Source organism: Choloepus didactylus, chromosome 18 (genome assembly GCF_015220235.1).
Source record: "Choloepus didactylus isolate mChoDid1 chromosome 18, mChoDid1.pri, whole genome shotgun sequence".
Taxonomy (NCBI): Eukaryota; Metazoa; Chordata; class Mammalia; order Pilosa; family Megalonychidae; genus Choloepus; species Choloepus didactylus.
Window position 1 is genome coordinate 61,345,706 of NC_051324.1, and position 23,081 is coordinate 61,368,786.

Sequence of the window (23,081 nt, forward strand, 5' to 3'; positions counted from 1 at the left end):
TGGCTGCTGACAATAAATAAAGCAACTGAGAGGAAAATTGCAATACACTATTTTTTTCGGTTTATCTATAGCCCTCTGTGATTAAAGAGGACAAATTTAGACCACAACCTGTCAACCACTTTATAATTAATCTTACTTTTCAGTAACAGCATCTAGTCCCTTTGCTGGGTCTCTCGAGGCTTCTGCAGCTTTCAGGCCCTGGATCAACTCGCAGAGCCTTTATCTTTCCTGAGCTGAGTTTAGATGTGCATGGAGGAGCCGGAGAGGAAGAATGAGATCAGTTTCTGAATGAAAATACTGCATTTTGCCATAGGTGCTGTGAAGATTTAAAGAATCAAGGCTGCTATCTGTACCCACCATGGTGCCAGATGTGGGATTCTTTAAGGGTCATTTTGGAAGAGTGTCACTGTTTTCAGAGATGATGAAAATTTTAAGGGATACATAAAAGCCAGGCTGATTGACTCTGAAAAGCAGCAAAACTTGCAGGGAACCTTAACCAATCCCAGTTCTGAGATACTGAAAACTTACAGAGGCCATCGTGGTCATCAATGCAGGGCACTTCTGCGCATGACTGGGTGAGGTGAAAGCCACACTGTCTACGCTCCAGGTTGTATTTTCAATTTGGGGTTTTCATGAACAGAGGATAATTTCTCTGCATACTAAATAAAATCCACTCTCAGGGGGAGTTTTCCCTTTTTCACCTGGGGCATGGAAGTTAGACTAGCATCAGCACGCTACACTGCAAGGTCCCGCTATCACTGCCCAAACAGGGCTAAAGTACTCACATTATATGGCAACAAACATAAAAACGTAATGAAACGTTACCTGCCCAGCCAGCATTTCATATAACAGGACGCCATATGCCCACCAGTCCACGGATTTTCCATATGGCTGATAAGCAATTATCTGTGTGAAAACAAATACATTGATTACATTTAGTGGTAAATCAAATAGCCCCTGTTAAAACAGGTGCGCCAAGCATGCAGGCAGTTATGTCCTCCGTTCATGCAAAGGAGACGGTAACACCTGCCCTTGACTTGTGCACCAAGAGAAGAGGGCCCTGGAAATCAGACACACTGAGAACTACCACCCCATGACCCACTACCCAAAACCTGTTTTGGAATTACTCTTCTGAATCAACCCGGAGACACCAAAGCACTGAGGGAAGGTGGATTCGAATATCCTCACGGGTGGTGGGCGCTGCAGTGGATTTAATTTTCAGAAAAAGCCAGAGGTCATTAGGAGCTAGGTCTGATAAATAAGATGCTCGAACTATGTGACAGAGATTGGCTAAAAGTAATAAAGATGATGATGATAAGAATAATAGTAACAATGAATTGGAGGAAGAACAACAAAAGTAAAAAGTCCTAGTTTCTTGTGTTATACATAAAGGTACAATGATAATCTGTTGAATAACTGAAGTTTCAAACATGTTTTGAAAGAGACGTAAAAATATTAAAATGTAATATTTGGAGCTTGTTTGAAACATAATTCAAATCAATCAACTGTAAAAATAGACATTTTGAGACATTTGGGCAAATTAAAACATGGTCTGGATATTAGATGAAGTTAAGGGGGATTATTGTTAATTTTGTTAGGTAGGACAAACATGGCGACTCCTTAAAAAGTGTCCTTTTTAGTTAGAGATGAGGTTTGAAATATTTATGGATGAAATGACATAATCTCTTAGATTTGTTTTAAATACTTCAGCAAAAAATGGGGGGTGGGGGGAGAGTACAAGAAAAATAAAGGATGGGTACATGGGAGCTCCATTCTACTTTTTTCTACCTTTGGAATAATTCTGTAGCCTCCCTGTATGGAAAGGAATAATATCAATTTGAATTATAAGTGTGGCATGGCTTATTAAAACACCTGCTTCATCACTAGGCAGGTAAACTTATTGCTTTCCTTTCTACATGGGACATGACTCCCAGGGGTGTAAATCTCCCTGGCAAAGTGGGACATGACTCCCAGGGATGAGCCTGGACCTGGCATAGTGGGATTGAGAAAGACTTCTTGACCAAAAGGGGGAAGAGAAATGAAACAAAATAAATTTTCAGGGGCTGAAAGATTTCAAAGAGAATTGAGAGGTCATTCTGGAGGTTATTCTCATGCATTATATAGATATCCCCTTTTCAGTTTTTAGTGTATTGGAATAGTTAGAAGGAAATACCTGAAACTGTTGAAATATAATGCAGTAGCCTTGATTCTTGAAGATAAGTGTATAACTATGTAGCTTACATGGTGTGACTGTGTGACTGTGAAAATCTTGTGGCTCACTCTCCCTTTATCCAGTGTATGGACAGGTGAGTAGAAAAATGGGAACAAAAATTAAATGAATAACAGGGGGTGGGTGGGATGTTTTGGGTGTTCTTTACTTGTATTTTTGTTCTTATTTTTTATTTTTTTGGAGTAATGAAAATGTTCAAAAATTGATTTTGGTGATGAATGCACAACTATATGATGGTACTGTGAACAAGTGACTGTACACTGTGGATGACTGTAGGGCATGTGAATGTATCTCAATAAAACCGAAGTGGAAAAAACAAAACAAAACAAAACAGTAAAACCCAAAAAAACGAATGAACAAACCAACCAACCACCCACCAGCTTCATTACCTGACAGGTAGGCCAGGTAACATAATGTACACAATTCCCAGACCCATGGATCACACCCCAGGATTCCAGACGCAGATGTACTAACAGGTACTCAATACAACCTTTCTGCCATTTTTACATATGAATTTGACTTTGAACTGTTCCAGCCCATTTTTTCATGGTTGTTTAATTAAATGTCTTGGGGCATAAAAAGACTTTCTGCTTGTCTGCCTATCTGCATTCTCTTAATGTATTATTATTTCTCTGTGAAGAATGAGAAATACAAGCTCCTATCATTTGTCTAAGCGAGAACAACAAGGGAGTAAATATTTGGATTTGGCAGCTTTGTAGCTCATTTACTTCACAAGAAAATGATAACATAAGAGCCTACAAGGGGTCCTTAAATTCTTTTTAAAACCACATTTGTTCCTTTCTGCAAACTTGGAAAACCCAAACACATATGTTGTAGTCTCTAATCTACAACATAGAAATGATACGTTCGTCCTTTAATATTTTAATATTTTTAAATCCTTTGATACAACAGCAAATTGCCCTCCAAAAGGGTCGAACTTGATTGACATCCCTACATGATGCATGATGCCAGTTTCACCAAATTTTTCATCATTGAGTAAAATTATTCTTTTAAAAAATAACCTTTTTTTTTTTTTTTTTTTAACTCCACAAGTCAAGCATATTCATTAAAACTACAAGGAATGAAAAGCTAAACAAGTAAGAAAATAAAATTGCCTATGGCCTCGCCACCCAGAAATAGTAATAATGTTATTTTGATGTAAAACCTTTCCAAATTTTTTCTAGGTGTTGTAAGCATTCATGTCTATTAAAAAAACACACCAACCCACCATTCTATAATCTGCTTTCTTTATTTAACAAAAACATATCCTGAGCATACCTGCAAAATATTTCATTATTTCCTCTGGATAAATTCCTATAGGTAGAATTGCTGGGTAAAAATCAATGTGTTGTATTGAAAAGTAAGACTTTTAAGACATATTGCCAGATTGCTCGACAGTGGCAGTACTGTTTACACTATCACCAGCAGTCTGTTTCCCTGCAGCATCACCAACACTGAGTATGATGGTTCTTTCCAAAATGTGCTAATTTGATAGTTGAAAGTTTTATCTCAATGGTCTTTTAATTTGCATTTTGTTTACTTCACATTTTCACATGTGGATCAGCTGTCTGTTTTTTTCTCTAGTAATAAACACCTTTGCCCAAATTCTCTCCTGATTGCTTAACTCATCAATTCTTTCAGAGATGGTGCTAGGACAGATGAGGGTCTCACCCCCACTGAGCTTACATGGAAACTTTTTTTCTTACAAATTAATACGAGCTCTTTATACCTTAAGGATATCAACTCTTTTGTGTTTTGTTCATGCCATCTTTTGATGCTCAGAAATATAAACTTTTTAGTAGAAAAATCTAGTGTGTGTTTTCTAGTATACACTCTACCTTTGAAGTCACATTTAGAAATTCCTTTTCCCAAATGGTAAAAGTATTAACTAAATTTTCTTCTAGTATTTTTGTAATTTCACTTTTTACATTTAGCACTTTAATCTATCTGAAATTTATTTTGGGGTATGACATAGGAAAACACACTTAAATTTTCCCCCAAATAGCTAACTACTTATCCCAGCACAACTGAATTAATAATTTAGTCTTCCATGAGCCCACAAAATTATTGCCCTGTGTGACTTTCCCACGGGTTTGTGTCTTTTCTAGAACACTTAACAGAATTGTAATGACATAATTCTTTGTTTATTAGCTCTGAAGGTAGGGTCTGTGTTGACCCCTGTACCCCTAGCACATAAACATGGGTTCAGAGACAACTATTACGTATTTACGAGTTACCAGGCTTTGGGAGAGATGCTTAACAGACAGTGTCTCCTTTGATTTCCCAATAACCCTAGGAGGTAGATACTACAATTATCCCTATTTCACAGAAGAAACTGAGGTTAAGGAATCTACCCAAGGTTTGCCCTTGTTTTTTTTTGATCTTAGTGGGACATCTCTAACTAGTCAAACTGGAAAATATTTTTTTTTTTAAAAAGACTTGAATCAAAGGATTAACAAATTCAACTTCTGCCTTTCAAGCATCACAGGATCCATTGTCTTAGCTTGGGGCTGTTCTCTAGAATGATATTCTAGGGAAATGCGATGAGATTCCCCAAACACAATTGTCTCATGCACCTTGTCCCCCACCATAAGGGTTTTTGCAGAGCTTTACCTAAGTCATAAAACCAAAGAAAAACATACTCTGTGATGCCTGGCAGGATACCAAATGTGGCTGTTTCCCAGGCAAACATTTACAGGGGAGAAAAAGTTGTGCAATAGATAACACTATTCTCAAGTGAGGGAAAAAGTTACAGAACAAACCCATGGGACAAAAATGAACATATTTTTACTCAGTGATTAGTTATTAAAATACTTCTCTAAGGAATCAACCCAAAGAAAAATATCAAACACAGGAAAATTAAGAAATTCTGATTTGTACTGTCCATTTGGAAGTGCCTATCTTAGCTGAACTGGCTTATCCCTTACTCAGCCCATGAGTCTAAAACACCAAAAGCTGGTTTATACATCAGATTCCCAATCCAAAGCAACAAAAATAAATCCATTACCTTGATATTAGTGACTTGGTATAAACTTGGCTTATCCCTCCTCCACTTGTATGTGCTTAACCTGTACCCTTAAGGTAAGAAAAGAACCCACCTAAATTTGCTCAGCTAAATCCTATAAACCATCACTCACCTCCACTGAATGGGGCTGATGATTTCATTTCAATTCCAGTGGTGCAACACCTATGTGAATGCAAGGGTAAGTCTGCCCTTGAAACGAAACTTGAAAATGAGTAGGTGGGAAGAGTTTAAAGAAAGAGGCTACGATATTGTTGTATCAGAGAATAAATTGGAATCAAGGGACATACCTCTAGCATCAGTCAGTCAGTGCTCAACAAACAGTCCATGCTCTCACCTACATTTCCCAGCTGCCCTTGCACGTGGGTCCGGGTCACGTGACTAGATCCGGCCAATGGACTGCCAGAGGAAGTGATGTAGCACTTCCGGGGCAGCTTAAAAGCCACTTGCTGCTTGCAGCGGTGATTCTATTTTTACGATGGGGTAGCTACAAGAAGGAAGAGGGTTGCCTGACCTGCGTCAGAATTTGTGTGAGTAGCAAATAAGTATTTATTGTGTTAAACCACAGAGATCTCAGGGATTGCTGTAGCAGCTAGAGTTAGGCACTCAAGTAATACTTCCTTCGCGTAAGAAAATCACAGCTTTTCCACAGGGCCTTTCTTGAAGCAGTGAAAGAGCAATATAAATTCTCTTTGGGAGAGTAAAAGTACACTTGATGGGTAGGTATTGCAAGTCAGATGTTCTACACACATCTCCTATAACACCAAGAGGCAGGAAGTATTCTTATTCCCATTTTATAATTGAGAAAACTGAGGTCCAGGAAGTTAAGAGACTTGCCTCAAGCCACTTAATACACGGTGCTCTGAATATCAAAATATTTGTTTCAAAAATACAACTTTTTGACTTTCAAATACATGTGATCACTCATATTTGGATTAATAAAATATTAAAAAGGGCTTTGAGGAGTAGATTAAAGAGATTAGAAATCACCATTTTAGTTGTTGCAACAGTTACTTCAAAAGCACTTGAATAAAATTTGGTCTTTTAACTGTAGTAAAGCCAGTCCCTGTAAACTGTTTGTTGAGGCAGAGCTGAGACACCAGTGTTATTGGGTGAATTATCAGGCCGAGGGCCAGTGGTGTCTGAATGACAGAGGTCGCACTTTATTTCACATCCTGTATATTCTACAAATGTCGGAGCAGTCTTACCAAACAAATTCCTCGGGGCTGTGGAATATGCCATGCAACCATGGAAGGCCATCAGAAGCCACGTGCATGGGAACCCTGAGAAGGATTCACAAATCCTAAAAGCTCCAGCCACCTGGAGATTTTTTAGGGGTGGGGTGGGGTGAGATGCGTGACACCAAGTTGGCTCCTACTTGCTCTCCATTTTTTTATTTCCACAGCATTAAACTCCCATGATTCCTGCAGATAGCACTCTCTCCTTGAAGTCTTAAAGAAAGCAGAACGCCAAGTGCCAGTGGCACATTTTTCTCGGTGACAGCATTCACCAGCCCCAGAGAACACGCCAGCTCAGCCACTGAACCGAGATTACAGAGCCTTTCTGAACACTGCAGGGTCTTCAACTGTAATAATAGGACATGATTTAGAATTTAGTAGGAGCATTTCTTTCTGGAGAAGTTTGCAACCTGTCACCCTCAGCTTGTGAACAAGATGAAATGGGAAGGTCTGCAGATCTAAATGACAGGGGTTTAGGGTGCAACTTCACCACTGCAAATTCATTTTTAGAATACAACATACTTTTCCCTCAGTGATCGGCTGCTATTAATAAATATTTCCAATGAGTCGAAACCTCACTGCAAAACGAAAACAGTGTTGGAGAGCCCTGCTTGGAGAGAAACACTTAGATACATGTGATTTCAGATGTTTTTTACACTCTCTGTTTCGAGCTGTCTAGACTTGCACTGACCAACACATGAGCCACATGTGGCTACTGAGCACTGGAAATGTGGCCAGTGCAAATGAAGATGTGCTCCAAATGTAAAAATATACATCAGATTCTGAAGACTTAGGACAAAAAAAAGAAAAATTAAAAGAAAATTTGAACATATTTGGTTAAATAATATATATATTAAAATTAATTTCACCTGTTTTTTTTCTTTTTTTTGTTTTTGTTTTTGTTTTTTAATGTGGCCTGTAAATGAATTTTTTGGCTTGCATTTTATTTCTATTGGACAGCACTGGTCTAGACCCTTTGAGTTCCACCTGTTCCTAAACTTGCTCCAGATCCCTGGCTCTTATTGGCCTAGAGAACCAGGTTCCAGCTGAGGACCCAGCTCAGAGGCCACTGAATTTAGTCTTTAGTCTTTCCCTAGTGGGGAAAGGAGCAAATGTCTCTGGCACTTGTGGGCCAGTGGAGGCTTACAGCCAAGCCCAGGGGGCCGTCTGAAGCCCCAGGCAAGGAGATGGGATGGCAATTTGGTTTCCCATAATGGAGAAATTCACAAAAGGAGAGGCAGACTTGGTGAGAAAGGCTAGAGTTGGCCGATTTCCCTGTTGCTCATGGGAGGCTGAACTGCAGCTTCAAAAATGGACCCCCCAATGGGCCACTGCCATTCAGTTTTACTGCTATTTGTCATTATGATCATCATTATCATACTTATATAAGCCAATTGCTCGGGGAATGCAGGCTGTTACAAATGGCTGCCTGTCTTGTAAAGTGAGATATGAATGAACTTTCTTTTAGCACAGGCAGAGGACCAGGGTATGAAAGGAACCAGGGGCAGCTTCTCATTTCTAATCAGGCCAAGGGCCCACAGAGGCTGGAAGGCCATCACTCTAAGGCCACCCACCCCTCCACCCTCTGCTGGGACTATACTCCAAAAAGCCTTCCGGCTTCTGACAACTCAGGCCTGGGAGTGCTTGGGGACAGCGCATTAAGGGTTTAGATGCTACTGATAATAATTCCAATGGCGGTACCCAACATTCCCATCACATGCATTCACGATGTGCCCAGCTTTTTAGCTCTGTTACATTAGTTAACCCTTGCAAGACCTTTAGGAGGGAGGGTTTACTGATGCCCCATTTGGAAAGTTGAGGAAATGAGGTAACTAGAGATGAGTAACTTGCCCGAGGTCACACAACTAGTAAGTGGCAAAGCTGGGATTTGAACCCTGGTCATCTAGTTTTGGCATCCACACTTTTGTCAGTTTTTCTAAATTGAAGGTCCTGCAGCTCTTGACCCAGTTTGGTTCCCTGGAGAGCTATGGTGGCAACTGGCCAGTTAAGGTGACCCTTGCTGTATTAGGGTTCTCTAAGGAAACAGAACCAACAGGAGACTAAATAAATAAATAAATAAATAATGTAATATAGTGTAAATACTATGAAAAATTATGAGGTTTTTTTTATAGGAATTGGCTCACACAACTGTGGGGATGGGCAAGTTCAAATTCCTTCGGGCAAGTCACAAGCCGGGAATTTCGATGAAGGTCTGATGAATTCCCAAGGAGAAGCTGGCTAGCTGAAGTAGAGATGGGAATTCTCCCTTCTGACTACTCAAATCATGACTTCTCCTTTTAAGGCCTTCAGCTGATTGGGTAAGACTTCTCATTGTTGAAGGCAGTCTCCTCAGTTGACTGTAGATTTCATCAGCCATAGATGTAATCAACTTACTTATCATTTAAATCTATGAAATATCCTCACAGTAACAATCAAGCCAGTGCTTGCTTGACCAAACAACTGGACACCATCACCTGGCCAAGTTGACACATGAATTTAACCATCACACTTTCCAAAAAGAGGTTCAAATGCCTAACAGGATCAAAACATCCCAGACACCCACTTCACTTGGAGGCCCTCGCCCTGGGGACTTTGCTTGGGAGGCCCCATGAGATAGTAACGCATGGGCATGGAGGTCCCCTCTCCCATTCTTGGGCAGACTCTGGCTGGCCTCCAGTTTTCAGCTGCATCTTGTATTTACACACCCAATTCCCAGAGCCCAATCTAGAAGTGGTGGCCTGACTGCTCTTTCCAGGTTTTCAGCATAAAATAACACTGGCCTTGATGCATAAAACATTTCAAGTCCCTTTACTGTCTCAGGGAATCAAAGACCATCCTCTCCCTTTATCAAAAATAAATTTATTTTATTTTAATAGGAACAAAATGGTTGTTTTGAAAGCAATCATAAATTCTTGAGGACAGAACATTGGCAAAAGAGACACTCATTGCATAGATGGCCGAAGGCACTGTGGTTTCAAAGCAGCAGCGTTTAGGAAGAAAGGAGAAGGGCCTGAGTGTGTTTGGGGTGCTCTGTCCTGACTGCCTGGACACCCGAGTTCAGTAACTGTCTCCTCCACTCTCTCCACTGGGGCCACAACCCCAGGTCCACACAGCTCCTGCAGCCTTTGCCACGTTGTATGGAGACTGCTTATCTGTCCTCCATTAGAGCCCAGACTCTACTCGGGCAGGGCTGGGCCCCCCACCTCTGCACCCAGCACCAGGACCACGCCCAGCACAGAGCAGACTCCCCACAAGGTGTGTTGGAGAAGTGGGTGGGTCTGACCCAAGCCCTCTTCATAGACAGCACCCAGTTGTAAAATCATAAAGTAGCAGAAGACCCACAGTTGTAAAATCATAAAGTAGCAGAAGACCCACAGTGAAGCCAAAAGGGGTTAAATAAAGTTCCATCCTGTAATTCCTCCTCCTAAAAAAAAAAAAAAAAAAGAAACGAAAGAAAGGAGGAAAGAAAATGAGCTCTCATAGTCTCACCTCTTAAAAAATAAATATCAGCTGAATGTGACAATGTGACTGCTCCCTTTAACGTAAAGTCTTCAATATAAAATGGCTGAATTCCTTTTCTGCCCACTCCTTTGTATCTCCAAGTGTTTAACTTAGGGGTGAGGTGCTCCATGTGAGACATCTTTTCCTAATTTAAAATTTATAATTATTGGCACTTTTTCTCCCTAAATGATAAAGATCATCAATTAAAGGAAGCTTTAGGAATATGGTTAAAAAAGAAAAAAGGGTTCTTAGAACTGCTAGATTGTTAAGGCTGGAGGGGACCTTAAGACAACGTGGAAAGTATCTTCAGGGTTCTGGAAAACTGCCCCAGGCTCAGAGCAGCAAGGCGGCTTGTCTGAGGCCACTGGGCTGCTTTGTGGCAATGTTACTTTGTCCCCCGCCTTCCCCCAGTGCTGTGAATGTGAACTCATCTGTAAGGAGGATCTTTGAAAATCCTATTAGTGAAGGTGAGGCTCACCGGAATCAGGCTGGGCCTGGATCCAATATGACCAGAGTCCTGATAGATCGAGGAAATTTAGGTGCAGTAGGAGACAAGAGCAGGAGACAGATGGGGAGAGGGACGGCCACATGACAGAGGCTGGGAGCGAGTTACAGATTGCTGGCAGCCACCACCAGACCCTGGAGACTTCACAGAAAGCACCAGCCTGCTGACACCTTGATTTTGAACTTGTAGCCTCCAAAACTGTGAGTCAATAAATTCCTGTGGTTAACGCCAACCAGTCTGTGGCATTTGTTCTAGCAGCCACGGTCAGCGTGAGAGAGGCCTGGGTCTCCTGCATCGCCAGGCCTGAGAGCAGAGTTCCACAAACAGGAAGCACCCCAGCAGAGTTGGGGTGGGGGGGACCCCCCACCTCTCAATAGAGATGCTTCCCAGCCACCCTCATCAAGAGCTGACACTTGGAAGCACGTTGTCGGGGGAGAGAGCTCCATACCTGACTGCTCGAGCCCAGCTCCACCACGCAGGAGCTGTGTGATCTTGGGCAAGTTGCTTGGCCTTACTGAACTTACGTTTCCCAGCTGTGATGTTAGCATCCCAGCACCCACTGGGCGAGGATGTGGTCGGGAGCACATGGCATTATGCACACACCAGTGTGCTCACCGCACGTGAGCTGAATAAACACATATGCATATAAAACATGGCAATACTGTCCCCTGGGGCAGGGCAGGTGAGTGCAAGCGACTCAGGCAATAAACTAAACTGTGTTCACAAGAGGACAGAAGGAACATTTTGGAATGAGACGTTATATTAAAAATATCTATTAAACACTCTGAAATAATTGTTGGCAGCTGGAAAGTCTCCATTAACACTAAGCTTTCTGGTTCATTCTGTCAACCAATATCATCTGAGTGCTTACTGTGTGTCAGAAACTGTTCTAGGCACAGGCGTATAGCAGGGAACAAAACAGATAACAATCTCACCCTTGTGTGATTAAATTAATTCTTACCAGAGCAACAAAACTCTGGGTTCCTCTTTTTTCTCACGATATCAGCATACCACCCCTCCCTCCCTGTAGGCTGCTATCACATTTCTATGGGCCAGACACTCTGCTGGGTACTGGGGATTAAGAATCTAATTGGGGAGGCAGACCCCAAAATGGAAAAATACCCCACAATATGATACCTAAGATCAAGGATCAGTACATCATATGAGAAAATTAATACCTGCGATTTTTCAAATCTTTGAATAAAATGCATTATAGAAGCAGAGAGGAGATTATGACAAGATGACAACAGGAAGTCTGGAGTCCAGACTATGTATTTTCTAGTTAAACAACAACTGTGGCCCTATCTGGCATCGGAGAGAGCAGGAATGACTTCTCCTAAGGCACCCAAACATAATAAGAGCACTTTGGAATCTATATATAGCAGCCGCCTCTGCTACCTCCTGGTTATTCACTTTATACTATGAGAAGGGAAAGGAAACAGCAGGACAACCTAAGTACTGCTCCCCCAAAAGGTCAGAACAGGATCAAATGGTAGAAAGGAGGGTGTGCAATTATTAACGTGGCTTTTAAATAACAATACAAAAGAAAGAAAGGAGAGACGCAGAGAAGGAAAGAAAGAAGGGAGGGAGGGCAGGAGGGAGGGGAAAAGTGAAGCAGAGAGCCTGGTGGTTGGGACCCTGTTCCCGGTTCTATCCCAGACTGTCAGAGAGAAGGAAAAGACCACACAGGCTGTTTTTTTCCATCCAGAAAAGAAGGGTGAATCACTGGCTTGCAAAGTACCTTTAAATGCTGCAAGGCTGGGCCAGGCAATCCTGGCTGTACTGGAATAAAGGGATCAATCTTCAGCAAAAGAAGTAGTAAGAAAAGGTAAATGCCACTCAGTGGTGTCTTGCTGGTGACAGAGACTTCAGGCAGTGGGTCTCCCGGGATCTCAGCCAGGGGAGCAGGAGCATGATGTGATCTGGAACAAACTCCAGCATTCCCAGGTCCGCATGTGATGAGGTGGGTGTCACTGGACTCAGTTCAGGAGGAGCCCCATGAAAACGTCCTAACAAAGTGCAGCCTTTTGATCTTGCAGGAAGATGCCACCCCCCAGCCCTGCCCCCAATCTGGTGTTCCTCCAAGCCTGGACTTGGGTGACTTCCAGACCATCAGTAATCCTGAGACACGTGGTGAGAAAGCATGCCCATTTTAAGCCTTTGTGTAATCCTTCCAGGTGAATTCTAGTTTGGAGCTAATGTATCCACCAGCTCTCCTGTACCACTTGCTAATCACGGCCGAAGTCAGGAAGGTGGCAACAAAACAACTGGGGTTGGGGAAACACTATCCTAACTGCCTTCGGTTACCCGATCTCCGCCCAAATGCCCAATCCACTGCTGTCATTTCTTCCTGCATCGAGGAAATCAAACACCTCTCTGGCTTCTCTCTCTTCTCCAAATCTAATATTATCAAGAGTTTCCTCAATAGTGAGACATACTAAGAGCATGATATTAAGAATAATAGATGTCATGTTCTATAAGCCAGCACTGGGCTTGGCTCGACCCCTCCTTCCCCTGGGGAAGTTGAGGCACAGCAAGCTCAAGTACGTTGCCCAGAGCTGCACAGTAGGAAGGCGGCAGAGCCAGGATCCAACCCTGCTCCTTCTTCCAAGGCTTTGCTGGCACCCAGGCTGTGTACGCAGGAGCTGTGACATCCAGACACTGCCCCTGACCTCCAGTTCCACTGGATAAGGATGACAGTGATGCTGACGATGACTATTTCAAGTATTCCTTGGTTTGTAACGTAATTTACTTGGCTGAAACCCAGGACTCCATATTGGCCCATCTCTAACATGTGGGGGGCCTGGGGCAAGAGTGACTGAAGTCCACATGCCATATGTCTAGATACATGTGTCACGAATCAAGCTAACAAACTGTTAAGTACAATATGTTCTCTCCTGCTGCCTTAACAAACGTGCCTTCCCAATGACCTGGAAAAACTAAATTCTGCTTCATAATCCACGGGCTCCTTAGATTCCACCTCAGAATCGGTCCCCACCCTGGCCCCCCACCCTATCCCCCTACTTCTCTTCCCAGATCCTCTCCATAATACCTACAAGGACCCTTTTGCACAAGTGTGTGACCACCCAGCCCACGTGTCCAGGTTCCATCCCACCAGCCCCTGCAATCAACTGCCCCCCAACCTCCCCCACTGGGCAGGTGGTGTCCCTAGGAGGGGTGGATCTCCAGGAGGTCCTGGAAGCAGGATGGTATTCTTGGGCCTGAGCACCCAAATTATGGTCTGGGGGTTGGTGCAGGCTCTGAGTGGCCGTGCCCCCATGGCCCTGCAGATCCTCATCCTACAAAAGGGTTGATCAGGCTGGAGGAGGGCCGAGGAGAACTCTCTAGTAGGGGCCTGCAAACTGCAGTCCATGGGCAAATCCAGCTGCCTCCTGTTTTTGTACAGCCCATGAGCCAAGCGGGGTAGACACCCTTTAAATGTAAAATGAAAAACAGCTATTAGCCTTTGGGTAAGAATAGTTGCTTGCTCCTTGGTGAAACATAAAATACAGATTTCGGCAAAGCCTACAATATTTACCACCTAGCTAGCCCTTTACCAGAAAAGTTTGCTGACTCCTGCTCTCAACCCGTCTTCCCAAGTCCTCACCGCCCTTGAGACTTTCCATTCGGGCTGTTGCACTGTAGACCCTTCTGCTGGCCAACTCAGAGCATTGAAATCAGCCGCTGAGGATGATGGTCTCCAGAGATGGCTGCAGCAACCCCTCCACCCCATAGGCCTTTGCCAGTGTGACTGCCATTAGGAAGTGTCTGTACCATGTCCCCTTGAGTCTGGGCTGGATCGGGGACTTTAACCCACAGAAGGTGGTAGAAGGGACACAGTCCAGTTCCAGATTACAAGTCGTAAGGGGCCTTGTGGCTTCCGTTTTCATCCTCTTTGTAGCCACCATCATGTCAAGAAGCTCGGGGTAGGTTCCCGACCGAAAAGAGAATGCATGGAAAGAAAGGCCATGGGAGAGAGAAACCAGGGCCTTGGCCAACAGCCAGCAGCAGAGGCCACCCTGGATTTCCCAGCCCAGCAGAGCCACCGCAGCTGATGCTGCCCGCGGCAGCAGGGAGCCGTCCCTGCCAGGTCCTACCTGAATTCCTGACTCACAGAATCAGTGTTAACTGTAATTGCCAAATAATGGACAATGATTCCAGGAGAGCGTCTGAGGCTTAGGGCTAAGCTCATTGCAGGCAAAACTCACTTAATCCTCAAAGTCACGCTTTGAGGAAGGTCCTAGGATGTCATTCTAACTTCTTAGCAAAAGAGCAGAACTGTAGCCAGAGTTCATTAGGCAAGGATGAAGAAAAGCCCCCTGAAGCCAAACGGGAAGTCTTCCCTTCAGGAGTGGATATAAAGCCCACATGGGGCTAAAACACATTAGACATGAATTAACCTGGAATGACATGCGGTGCCATTGGCCCTCTAGCTTCTCTTTGGATGGTTCTCAAACTCAATGCCCAGCAGCCCTTGCTGCCAGTCTCCTTCTCTGGGTGGGGGTGGTTGGTGCTCGGGAAAACGGGGCAGGACTCGCAGCTGGCACCAGCCTTTGGAACCCCGTGTGCCTTGGGGCCTCCTCTGCCGAACACAGGGGGCCGTTCAGAATGCTAACTGTGTCTCAGAACAAAACCACTACCGGTGTAGTAAAGGAATGAACTGGGGCTGGAAATAAATGTTGCACCTGTAATTGCTTTATTAGCCGTAGAGCCAGGGATTTTCTAGAAATGGGAGGGCTCACATCTAATGGGTCTTTGTGGATGTGTTTGGTAATAGAGCAATAAGTGATGCACCAACTGGGGCAATCAGCTGCTGCTGGCCCGAGGGCAACTGGCCCAAGCTTTGAGGGGGGCAGACCAGGACCCTGGCCCTGCCACTTGCTATCTATGACCTTGGGTAGGTCCCCGCTCCTCTCCATGTCTCCTAGCTTGTAAAACAGGGATAGTGCCATTTACCAGAGGACCACTGCAAGAATTAAACAAGATAACAGACAGACACAAATGCACAGAACATACTGGAAATGAGTAAATGCTAGTAACCTCTCCCTGGATACTCCCCCTACCCTCGCCCAGGCAACTGTGCAAATAAGATGATACAAAGCTCAGGAATCTCTGACCCAATTTTACAGGTTTTAAACAAATCCCCAAATAGGGGGCCAATTAATGAGGGACACGGGGAGTGAAAATTAATCAGAACGTTATCTGGACCCTGAAAACAAGCAGTGGGGACCCTGGAGTGTCGCTCACTGGCATCAGGGAGGGCTGGCTTCACTGGGAAGCAGATGAGCAGATACCCACGTCCCTTCCTCCCAGGAGCACAGCTGCAGCTGGGGATGTGGGAAGTGGGAAGGGGCTGGGCTCTGGTGTGATTGGTCCTGGGTTCGAAGCCAGGGTCTGCTTTGACCTGGTGCCATGGAAAAATGAACGAACCTCTTTGCACCTCATTTTCATTATCTGGAAAATGGAGTCAACAACAGCGATGTTGCAAAGCAAAGTAAATGAGTTCCTTGGCCCTGGGTCTAGTATGAGGTGGGCACCCACGAAGGGGCAGCTAACCCACAAGGAGCTGCTTATTTCTGGAGGAAGAATCGGAAGGAGGAGCGCAGGGGAAAGATTGGATTGAAGTTCATCTGACGGATCAGAATACCATGGGGGGTGTTGATTTCTCCAGAGAGTAGGCAAAATGGATTAAACTCTGAAGCTGAGAGAATTATGAGACGGCTAAAAAGCCGTGGGCAGAACGTAAAATAGATGAGATGATATAACCAGCATAATCCCTGGGAAAGATCTGAGGAGATTTACACAGACTAAGGACAAATCCAAAGGAAAGCCCAGCCTTGGCTTTTTAAACATTTCAAATTCAAAGGAAAGCCCAGCCTTGGCTTTTTAAACATTTCTTCAAGGGAAAGTGTCTGCTTTATTTTCTCTTGCAATATTGGAGTCATCGGACTGTGACCCTCCATGGAGAGAAATTAGCCTTTGATAGAAAGAAAGCTGCCTTTGGTTTATCATTCTCTTTCTTTAATAAAGCTCTTTTCTTGCCCCCTGCCTGCTCCGGGTTGGCGTGGGGCCCGCGGACTGGCAGCTGCTGATCTCTGCTGAGCCATCGCGGGCCCTGCACAGCTCTCCCCTCTCGGTATCTCATTCCTTCCTTTCTTAGTTTTGTAAGTGCTAATTTACCGCCTGACTGCCTGGGCGATGCATACCATGTGAGTTATTTTTTCATTTGACTTTTAGATCTTTTACTCTCCATCCCTCTCCAAACCCCCTTCCCCATCGCTCAGCCACGCAGGCCCCCCAGCGCCTCGTCCCTCTTCTGTCGAAGGTGTGAGGGCACAGCTCTCCTCAGACTCCGTCCTTTGCCACCAGCCTTGTGGACCACCCTTCAACCCCCAGCTCAGAGCTCCCGACCCTCTCGATCCCAGCCCTCCTCTCTGCTCTGCGGCCACGTCTCCACCACCACGGCTACAGGCGCGCAGCCATTCACCTCAAATATATCCCTCGGGCCCTGGGGAGGCCGGAGAGTGGCCCCAGCCTGCCTGCAGCTCCTGCAGTCACCATCCACCTCCTGTCGCCCCTCCCAGGGAGCGCCGGATCCTTGTGATCAGGTCCACCGTCTCCCTGACCGCTGTAGGCCCTGGCCACCGCTGTCTTCGTGAACGCCGGCCTTCCTCGCTGTCCAGGACTCGACAGCACCCCGGTTCTCCTTTAGCCTCTCTGGGCACCTCTTGGTCCTCTCCTTCTCCTCCCTTCCCTGAGATGTGGCTCCCAAGCATGGTCCTTGACTCCTTCCAGAGGAGAGGCACAAGCAGATGGCCCATTGGCTCACTGCATACATTTCTAATACATAGTAGACCCAACTTGGAACAGTCTGGCACATTTTACAAAAAATCTAGATTTCCGGCTGCCCTGGGAGGCAACACTGAGCCGGTATTCCTGCTTGGGTGGAACTCAGAAGCCGAGGCCCCTGGGATAGGGGTCCAACTCTCTGGACTTGTGCAATCCCACCTCTCACAGGAGTTGGCATGTCCCTGTGCAGCCAGCTGGCTGCAGGGCTGGCAACCACGCCCAGGATTTCTCCCCTTGTGCTTTCAGCTGGTTGGAGGCGCCACGAGGAACATGGTCTCCTCCATGCCCCTGCAGCCATGTCTCTCAAGGCTGCTGTTGCCCATTTCTAATGGCCCCTAACTCAAGGCGTTCCTCACCGGTCTCCACCAGCATCCCTCTTTCAAGTCCTCCTCCCTCCCACCATGCATCTCAGCATCCAGAACAGTGCCTGGCACCAGGGGGGCACTCGATGAGCAAGACTGATGCCATGTGCTGGATGGGGGCTTCAGCGTGGCTGGTTTACCCTCGGTTTCTAAGGGATCTGTCCCCAGCCAGGGACTAGAAATGGCCACATTAATAGCTGGGAAACAACCCGAGGCACTGACTATATTACAGATGAAAAGATGTGAGTAAGACTCAGGCCCCTGATTCCAGTTTGGATGAACATCCACCTCCTCCTGAAAGACTTCCAAAAAAAGACAGGCCGAAGCTTCATGCTCATTTTTAACTGCTCCTTCTCTCAGGGAGTTTCCCCACATTTCTGAGAGGTAGTGCATTATTGTCAAAGGAAGATATGGGCTTTGGGGTCAGATAGATCCAAATCCCACCTGTGCCTGTGACCAGCTGTGTGACCCTGGGCAAGCCACTGAGCCTCAGTTCATCTGTAAAATGTGGCACATCAGAAGATGTGCTCTGAGGGCTTGGTACAGAGGAGACGGTCAATGCACCAGGGATCTTGTTAGGGGTTGAATTATGTTCCCCAAAAGATATGCTGAAGTCCTGATACCTAGAACCTCAGAATGTGCCCTTATTTGGAATAGGGTTGTTACAGATGGAATTGGGCAAGTTAAAATGAGGTCCTACTGGAGTAGGGGGGCCCTTAATCCAACATGACTTATCAGAAGGGAACAGGAGGCACAAACATAGCCTGATTCAGAGAGGAGGCCACGTGACGTCAGAAACAGAGCTTGAAGAGCTGTGTCTACAAAAGCCAAGGAACACCAAAGATGGCTGCAAACACCAGAAGCCGTAAGCCCGGAAGGATTCTCTCCTAGAGCCTTCAGAGGGAGCCGGGCCCTGCTCACACCTTCATTTCTTGTTTTAAGCCACCCCGTTTGTAGCACTTTTTTTATGGTGGCTCTTAGGAAACGAAGACAGGTTATAGCCTTTGTGCATGTTTTAACATACCCCCTGCCAAGCGAGGCGGGGTTTCCCTCCTGATTCTGGAAGGACTCAGGGTGGCACATGTTTACATGGCTTCATGCCCACTGAGGCAGGAGGAACACAGACCAGACCATCAGCCAGAAGCAGACGTGTTTCCTGCTGCTTTCTCTGTCTTCCAGGAAAGAGTGGGCAATTCGGGGCCTGCTTCTTGGGCACTTGACTTGTGACTGGATCTCGTACATCCAAAGTAACTAGCTGTAAGAGAAGGACTAAATCAAGCTAAGCTTTCCTTCCACCTTCTCAAGGACTCTTCACATGACCCCAAAGAATTTTTGCTCTATGTCAAAGCAAAGCGTCCTCTTCATGTCTGCTTTAGGAACCATTTTCCAATCAGGGTTTCCCTTCTCTGTGTGTCCAGCTCAACTCCAAAATCATATTTGTTAGTGACATTTTCTGCCTCAGCTTGACTTTGCTGCTTAAGAAAATGCTATGGTTTGAATTGATTTCAAGGTTTTTGAACAAATAGCCATAAATATTTAAGACTCTGCTTTGCCTATTAAGGAAAATGCCATCTAAGATAATTATTTTGCCTCTGCCTGACAGGAATATTTATACAGAGGACAGGATTATTTTAACCTTTGAGCAAATTCAGAAACCTTGAACCTACATGGTCTTTCTCCCCACCACAATTACTCCTGTGGCCCCAAATGTTCAGTTCCTGAATGCTTATGAGGAAAAAATGCTCACAAGATGTGAACAACCTATAGTTATTACTGATTAATTTCCCAAACCAGTTCAGGTTTTTTTTTTTTTTTTTTTTTTTTTTTAATTAAAACCAGCTGGAATCTTTGCTTCCTGCTTGCTGGCATGAGTGTCCAAGTTTCCAAGTGAAGTCTACGTTTCCAGTCTGTCTAGGAATATAATAAACAAAAAAAGCTCTTAAAGCAATAAAAATTAGCTTCTGTTTTGGAATAATAGCTACCACTGAGGATCTACTAGGTGCAAAATGTTGTTTTGGGCACTTCAGGCCTCACAGCCATTCTGTAAGGAGGATATTATAATCCCTAACTTGCTGCTACAGAAACCAGAGTTCAGAGATGTTAAATAACTTGCCTGAGTTACCACAGCCTGTAAATAAGAGTCAAGATTCAAGCTCATGGTGGTCTGACGTCTAAACTTTTCCACTATACTTATTGTCTCCCGGATAAATGCATGAGGCCGTATGTTGAATAAATATCATAAAAGCTGCCAACAGTTAATATGAGGGCTCTACAAAGAGCTGAAGCCTGGCCCAACTTTGAATTCACTGCTTTCCACCAAGCTGGGTCAGTTAGAAAAAGGCTCTCCCATCCACAGGGCAGTGTGAGGATAGAAAGGTGATCACAAATGACCTGGACTATAATCCACTCTATCATTGGTATATAGGACGTGTCATAAAATTGGAAGAAAATGATCCAATATGTTATAAGAAAGACAAAGCAGTGTGGCCAGGATTAAAGATACAAGATACAAATCTTGAAACACCAATACCTTCTGCCTGTATTAGCATTACCATTAATCCCAACATGTAGTTTAGAGCACAAATCACCCTGATTTTGTTAAAAAGCCATCATGAGAAGCACCTTCTGACCCATGCAGAACATTTTCCAAGCAAGTCCCTCCTGCCCCACCCTCTACCCAACAGGGTTCCTCAAATTGTTTTGACTGTGACCACATAGTAAATACATTTTATGATGCAACCACTTCACATATACATAAAACTAAAACAAAAGTTCCATGCAATGAGGCTTTCCCTTACCATCTGCAATAAGCTTTCATAGTTTCCTTTTCTATTTTAGTTTATTTTGTTAAAAAAAAATTGCCGGTCATGACCCACACATTGATTTGGTAATTCGCTGGTTATTTCTGCCCCACCAATGGCTTGCATTTGGAGACACTGGACTAGAAAACCCAGGGAACCAGGGCCTCCTTACCTCCGGGGCGATGTAATCTGGAGTTCCACAGAAGGTTCTGGTAGTGACTCCATCCATCATGTGCTCCTTGCACATCCCAAAATCAGCAATTTTGATATGTCCTTCTGAATCCAGCATGACATTGTCTAATTTCAGGTCCCTGCAAGGAAGCAGGTTCGTATCAGTGTCCTTCCCATTCTGGAGCTGGTGAAATGGATGGATATTTGCCTACCTGGTGTCTCAGTGGCATATTAACCATAAGTCCCCTAAGTGCAGGCACCAGGAATTATTTTATTTTTATATCTCCAGAGCTTAAAATAATATAATGCCTGGGACATGGTGGGAACCTAGTAAATGCATATTGAATGAATGAATAAATGGCTGAACTGGTGATTCCCAACCTTGTCTGTGCATGTGAATCACCAGAGATTCCAATTTAGCCGGTTTGGGGAGACCTTACTCACTTGATTTATTAATATGCTATACGGGGAGCTCTGACACACACAGCCAGGCTTGCAAAGTCACAGGTTTAGAGCAATGAACAATGTCATCAAGTCATGCTTGTGTCCCTTCCATCCTGTATAAGTGCCATCTATCCTTTTAATTACCCTTCAATTTAATACTAGAAGACATTCTTCTTTTATTTGGCACTTCCACACTGTAGCTAACCACTGGAAGAATTTAATGCAGTAGTTTTTTTTTTCCTTGCTTCTCTCCAGTTCCCCATGCGCTCTTCCTGCTGAGCATCCATAACAGAAATTCAGTTTCCATTGCTCCCTGACCTCAGTTCCAAATAAAAGGCAAAGGAAGGAGCTGATGGTGGGGGAAGAGCATGTTTGCTCATGGAAGGAAGAAATGAGGTATAAAATTCTCAGGCCCAGAAATCAGAAGGTGGCTCCCATTTGACTGGAGGTACAGAGAAAAGTTGGCCCCAGCAGGTCTGTGTTACTTTGACAATCATCAAATCCCCATCTCAAGTCCCCATCATGGAATTACGTGCCCACAGAGGCTCAACAAAACTGTCAACCGTGCAGCTGGTAGAAGAGCTTCAATACTCACCTATATATGATTCCTCTTTTATGCAGAAAGAACAATCCAATGGAAATCTCTGCTGCATAGAATCTGCAAAAGAAAATACTCTTCAGGTTTCTGGCTTGCTTCTTTGGACTCCAGGACACTCGTCCCCCTCAAGTTCAGGCATCAAAGAGGTAAAAGACTGTAAGACATTAGTCTCACCCTACGTGGTTCTACCAACCATGCACTTTTCCCTCCTCCATGTTATTACTCAGACTGCCCCAAGGAATGCGACAGCTAATAAAATAAATGTGACAGGTTTTTTACTTGCCCAGAAGCAAGTGCTTCTTGTTTGGGGCAGGTGAACAGGGAATTTCCGATGTCCAAAGAAATTTCTAATACAATCTTTTAAATAATGGATACCTATTAGTCTATTCTATGTCAGGACTGTGGGAGAATAGAGAAACTTTCCATTTTCCCATTCAAAGATGGAAAACATTGGTGTTTGAAGATACAATTACTCCCTGGAAGACAAAGTATGGTGGGTGATGAGCTTGTTAGCTGCTTACTCATTCCTCCCGAGGGCTGGGATAAACGATTCATTCCTGAGTTTACCCTTTTAAATGATTCATTAAAAAAAAAAAAAAAAAAAAAAAGGCAGTTACTATTATCACTTCAAAATCGTTACTAGGCTAATATCTGAAACTCAGATTAAATGCTAAAGGATGCTTTAAATTTTTGCATAGCACTTAGGAGTCTTGGAAGTCTGAGAACTCACCAGACTTCAGGAGGCTTAAAAATAAACACTTCTCATGAGCAGAGAAAAAGATCCCTAACAATCAGGATGAAACTTAGTAGGGGGGGCACCTCCGAGGGCAGGAGAAGGATGGGGTGGGGAGCGCTGATATAGATGGGATTACTGGTGGTTTTTGCATTCTTTTTTGTGCTTTTCTGTATTTTTATAATAAACCTTTTCTGCAACACAAAAATAATGAAAGAGTATTGGACTAGACACCTTTATGTTACTTCAGGGCTTTTTCGTCCATTCTGCTATTTGCCCTTTAGAGTTTTATGTTATGAAGCCTTATCTTACAATTTGAGCATTTTAATGCTCTATAACAACATATGAAGGGAGATAAAAGATATTTCTGAACACTAAAAAGTAACAATGAAAACAAGAAAAGCCCCCTTTATGTTTCTGAAGCTTGCTATCAAAGAATTTCCTATCCTGCCTTCAGTTAATCTCCCCTAGGACAGATAATCCCACACAGACCAAAAGTTCTTCTGATTTATCTTTTAGTTTGAACACCAGCCAGAATTCTATTAACGTCTGCTGAGTTGATTAATCAACAACATGCCTGCTATACATCCTTATTTAGGGAAATAAAAATAGCTGTTTATTTATACT

General features: G+C 44.2%; 1 protein-coding gene across 1 annotated transcript in view; it reads right to left on the reverse strand.

Annotated features, from left to right (window-relative positions):
- The window catches only part of PRKCA (protein kinase C alpha), a 447,219-nt gene that overhangs the window by 26,272 nt on the left and 397,866 nt on the right, over positions 1–23,081 (reverse strand). The window contains exons 12-14 of the mRNA XM_037808858.1: positions 21,719–21,781; positions 20,681–20,819; positions 826–906 (exon numbers count right to left, since the gene is read on the reverse strand). Coding sequence (XP_037664786.1) covers positions 826–906; positions 20,681–20,819; positions 21,719–21,781 — 283 coding nt within the window. The remainder of the gene's footprint in view (positions 1–825; positions 907–20,680; positions 20,820–21,718; positions 21,782–23,081) is intronic.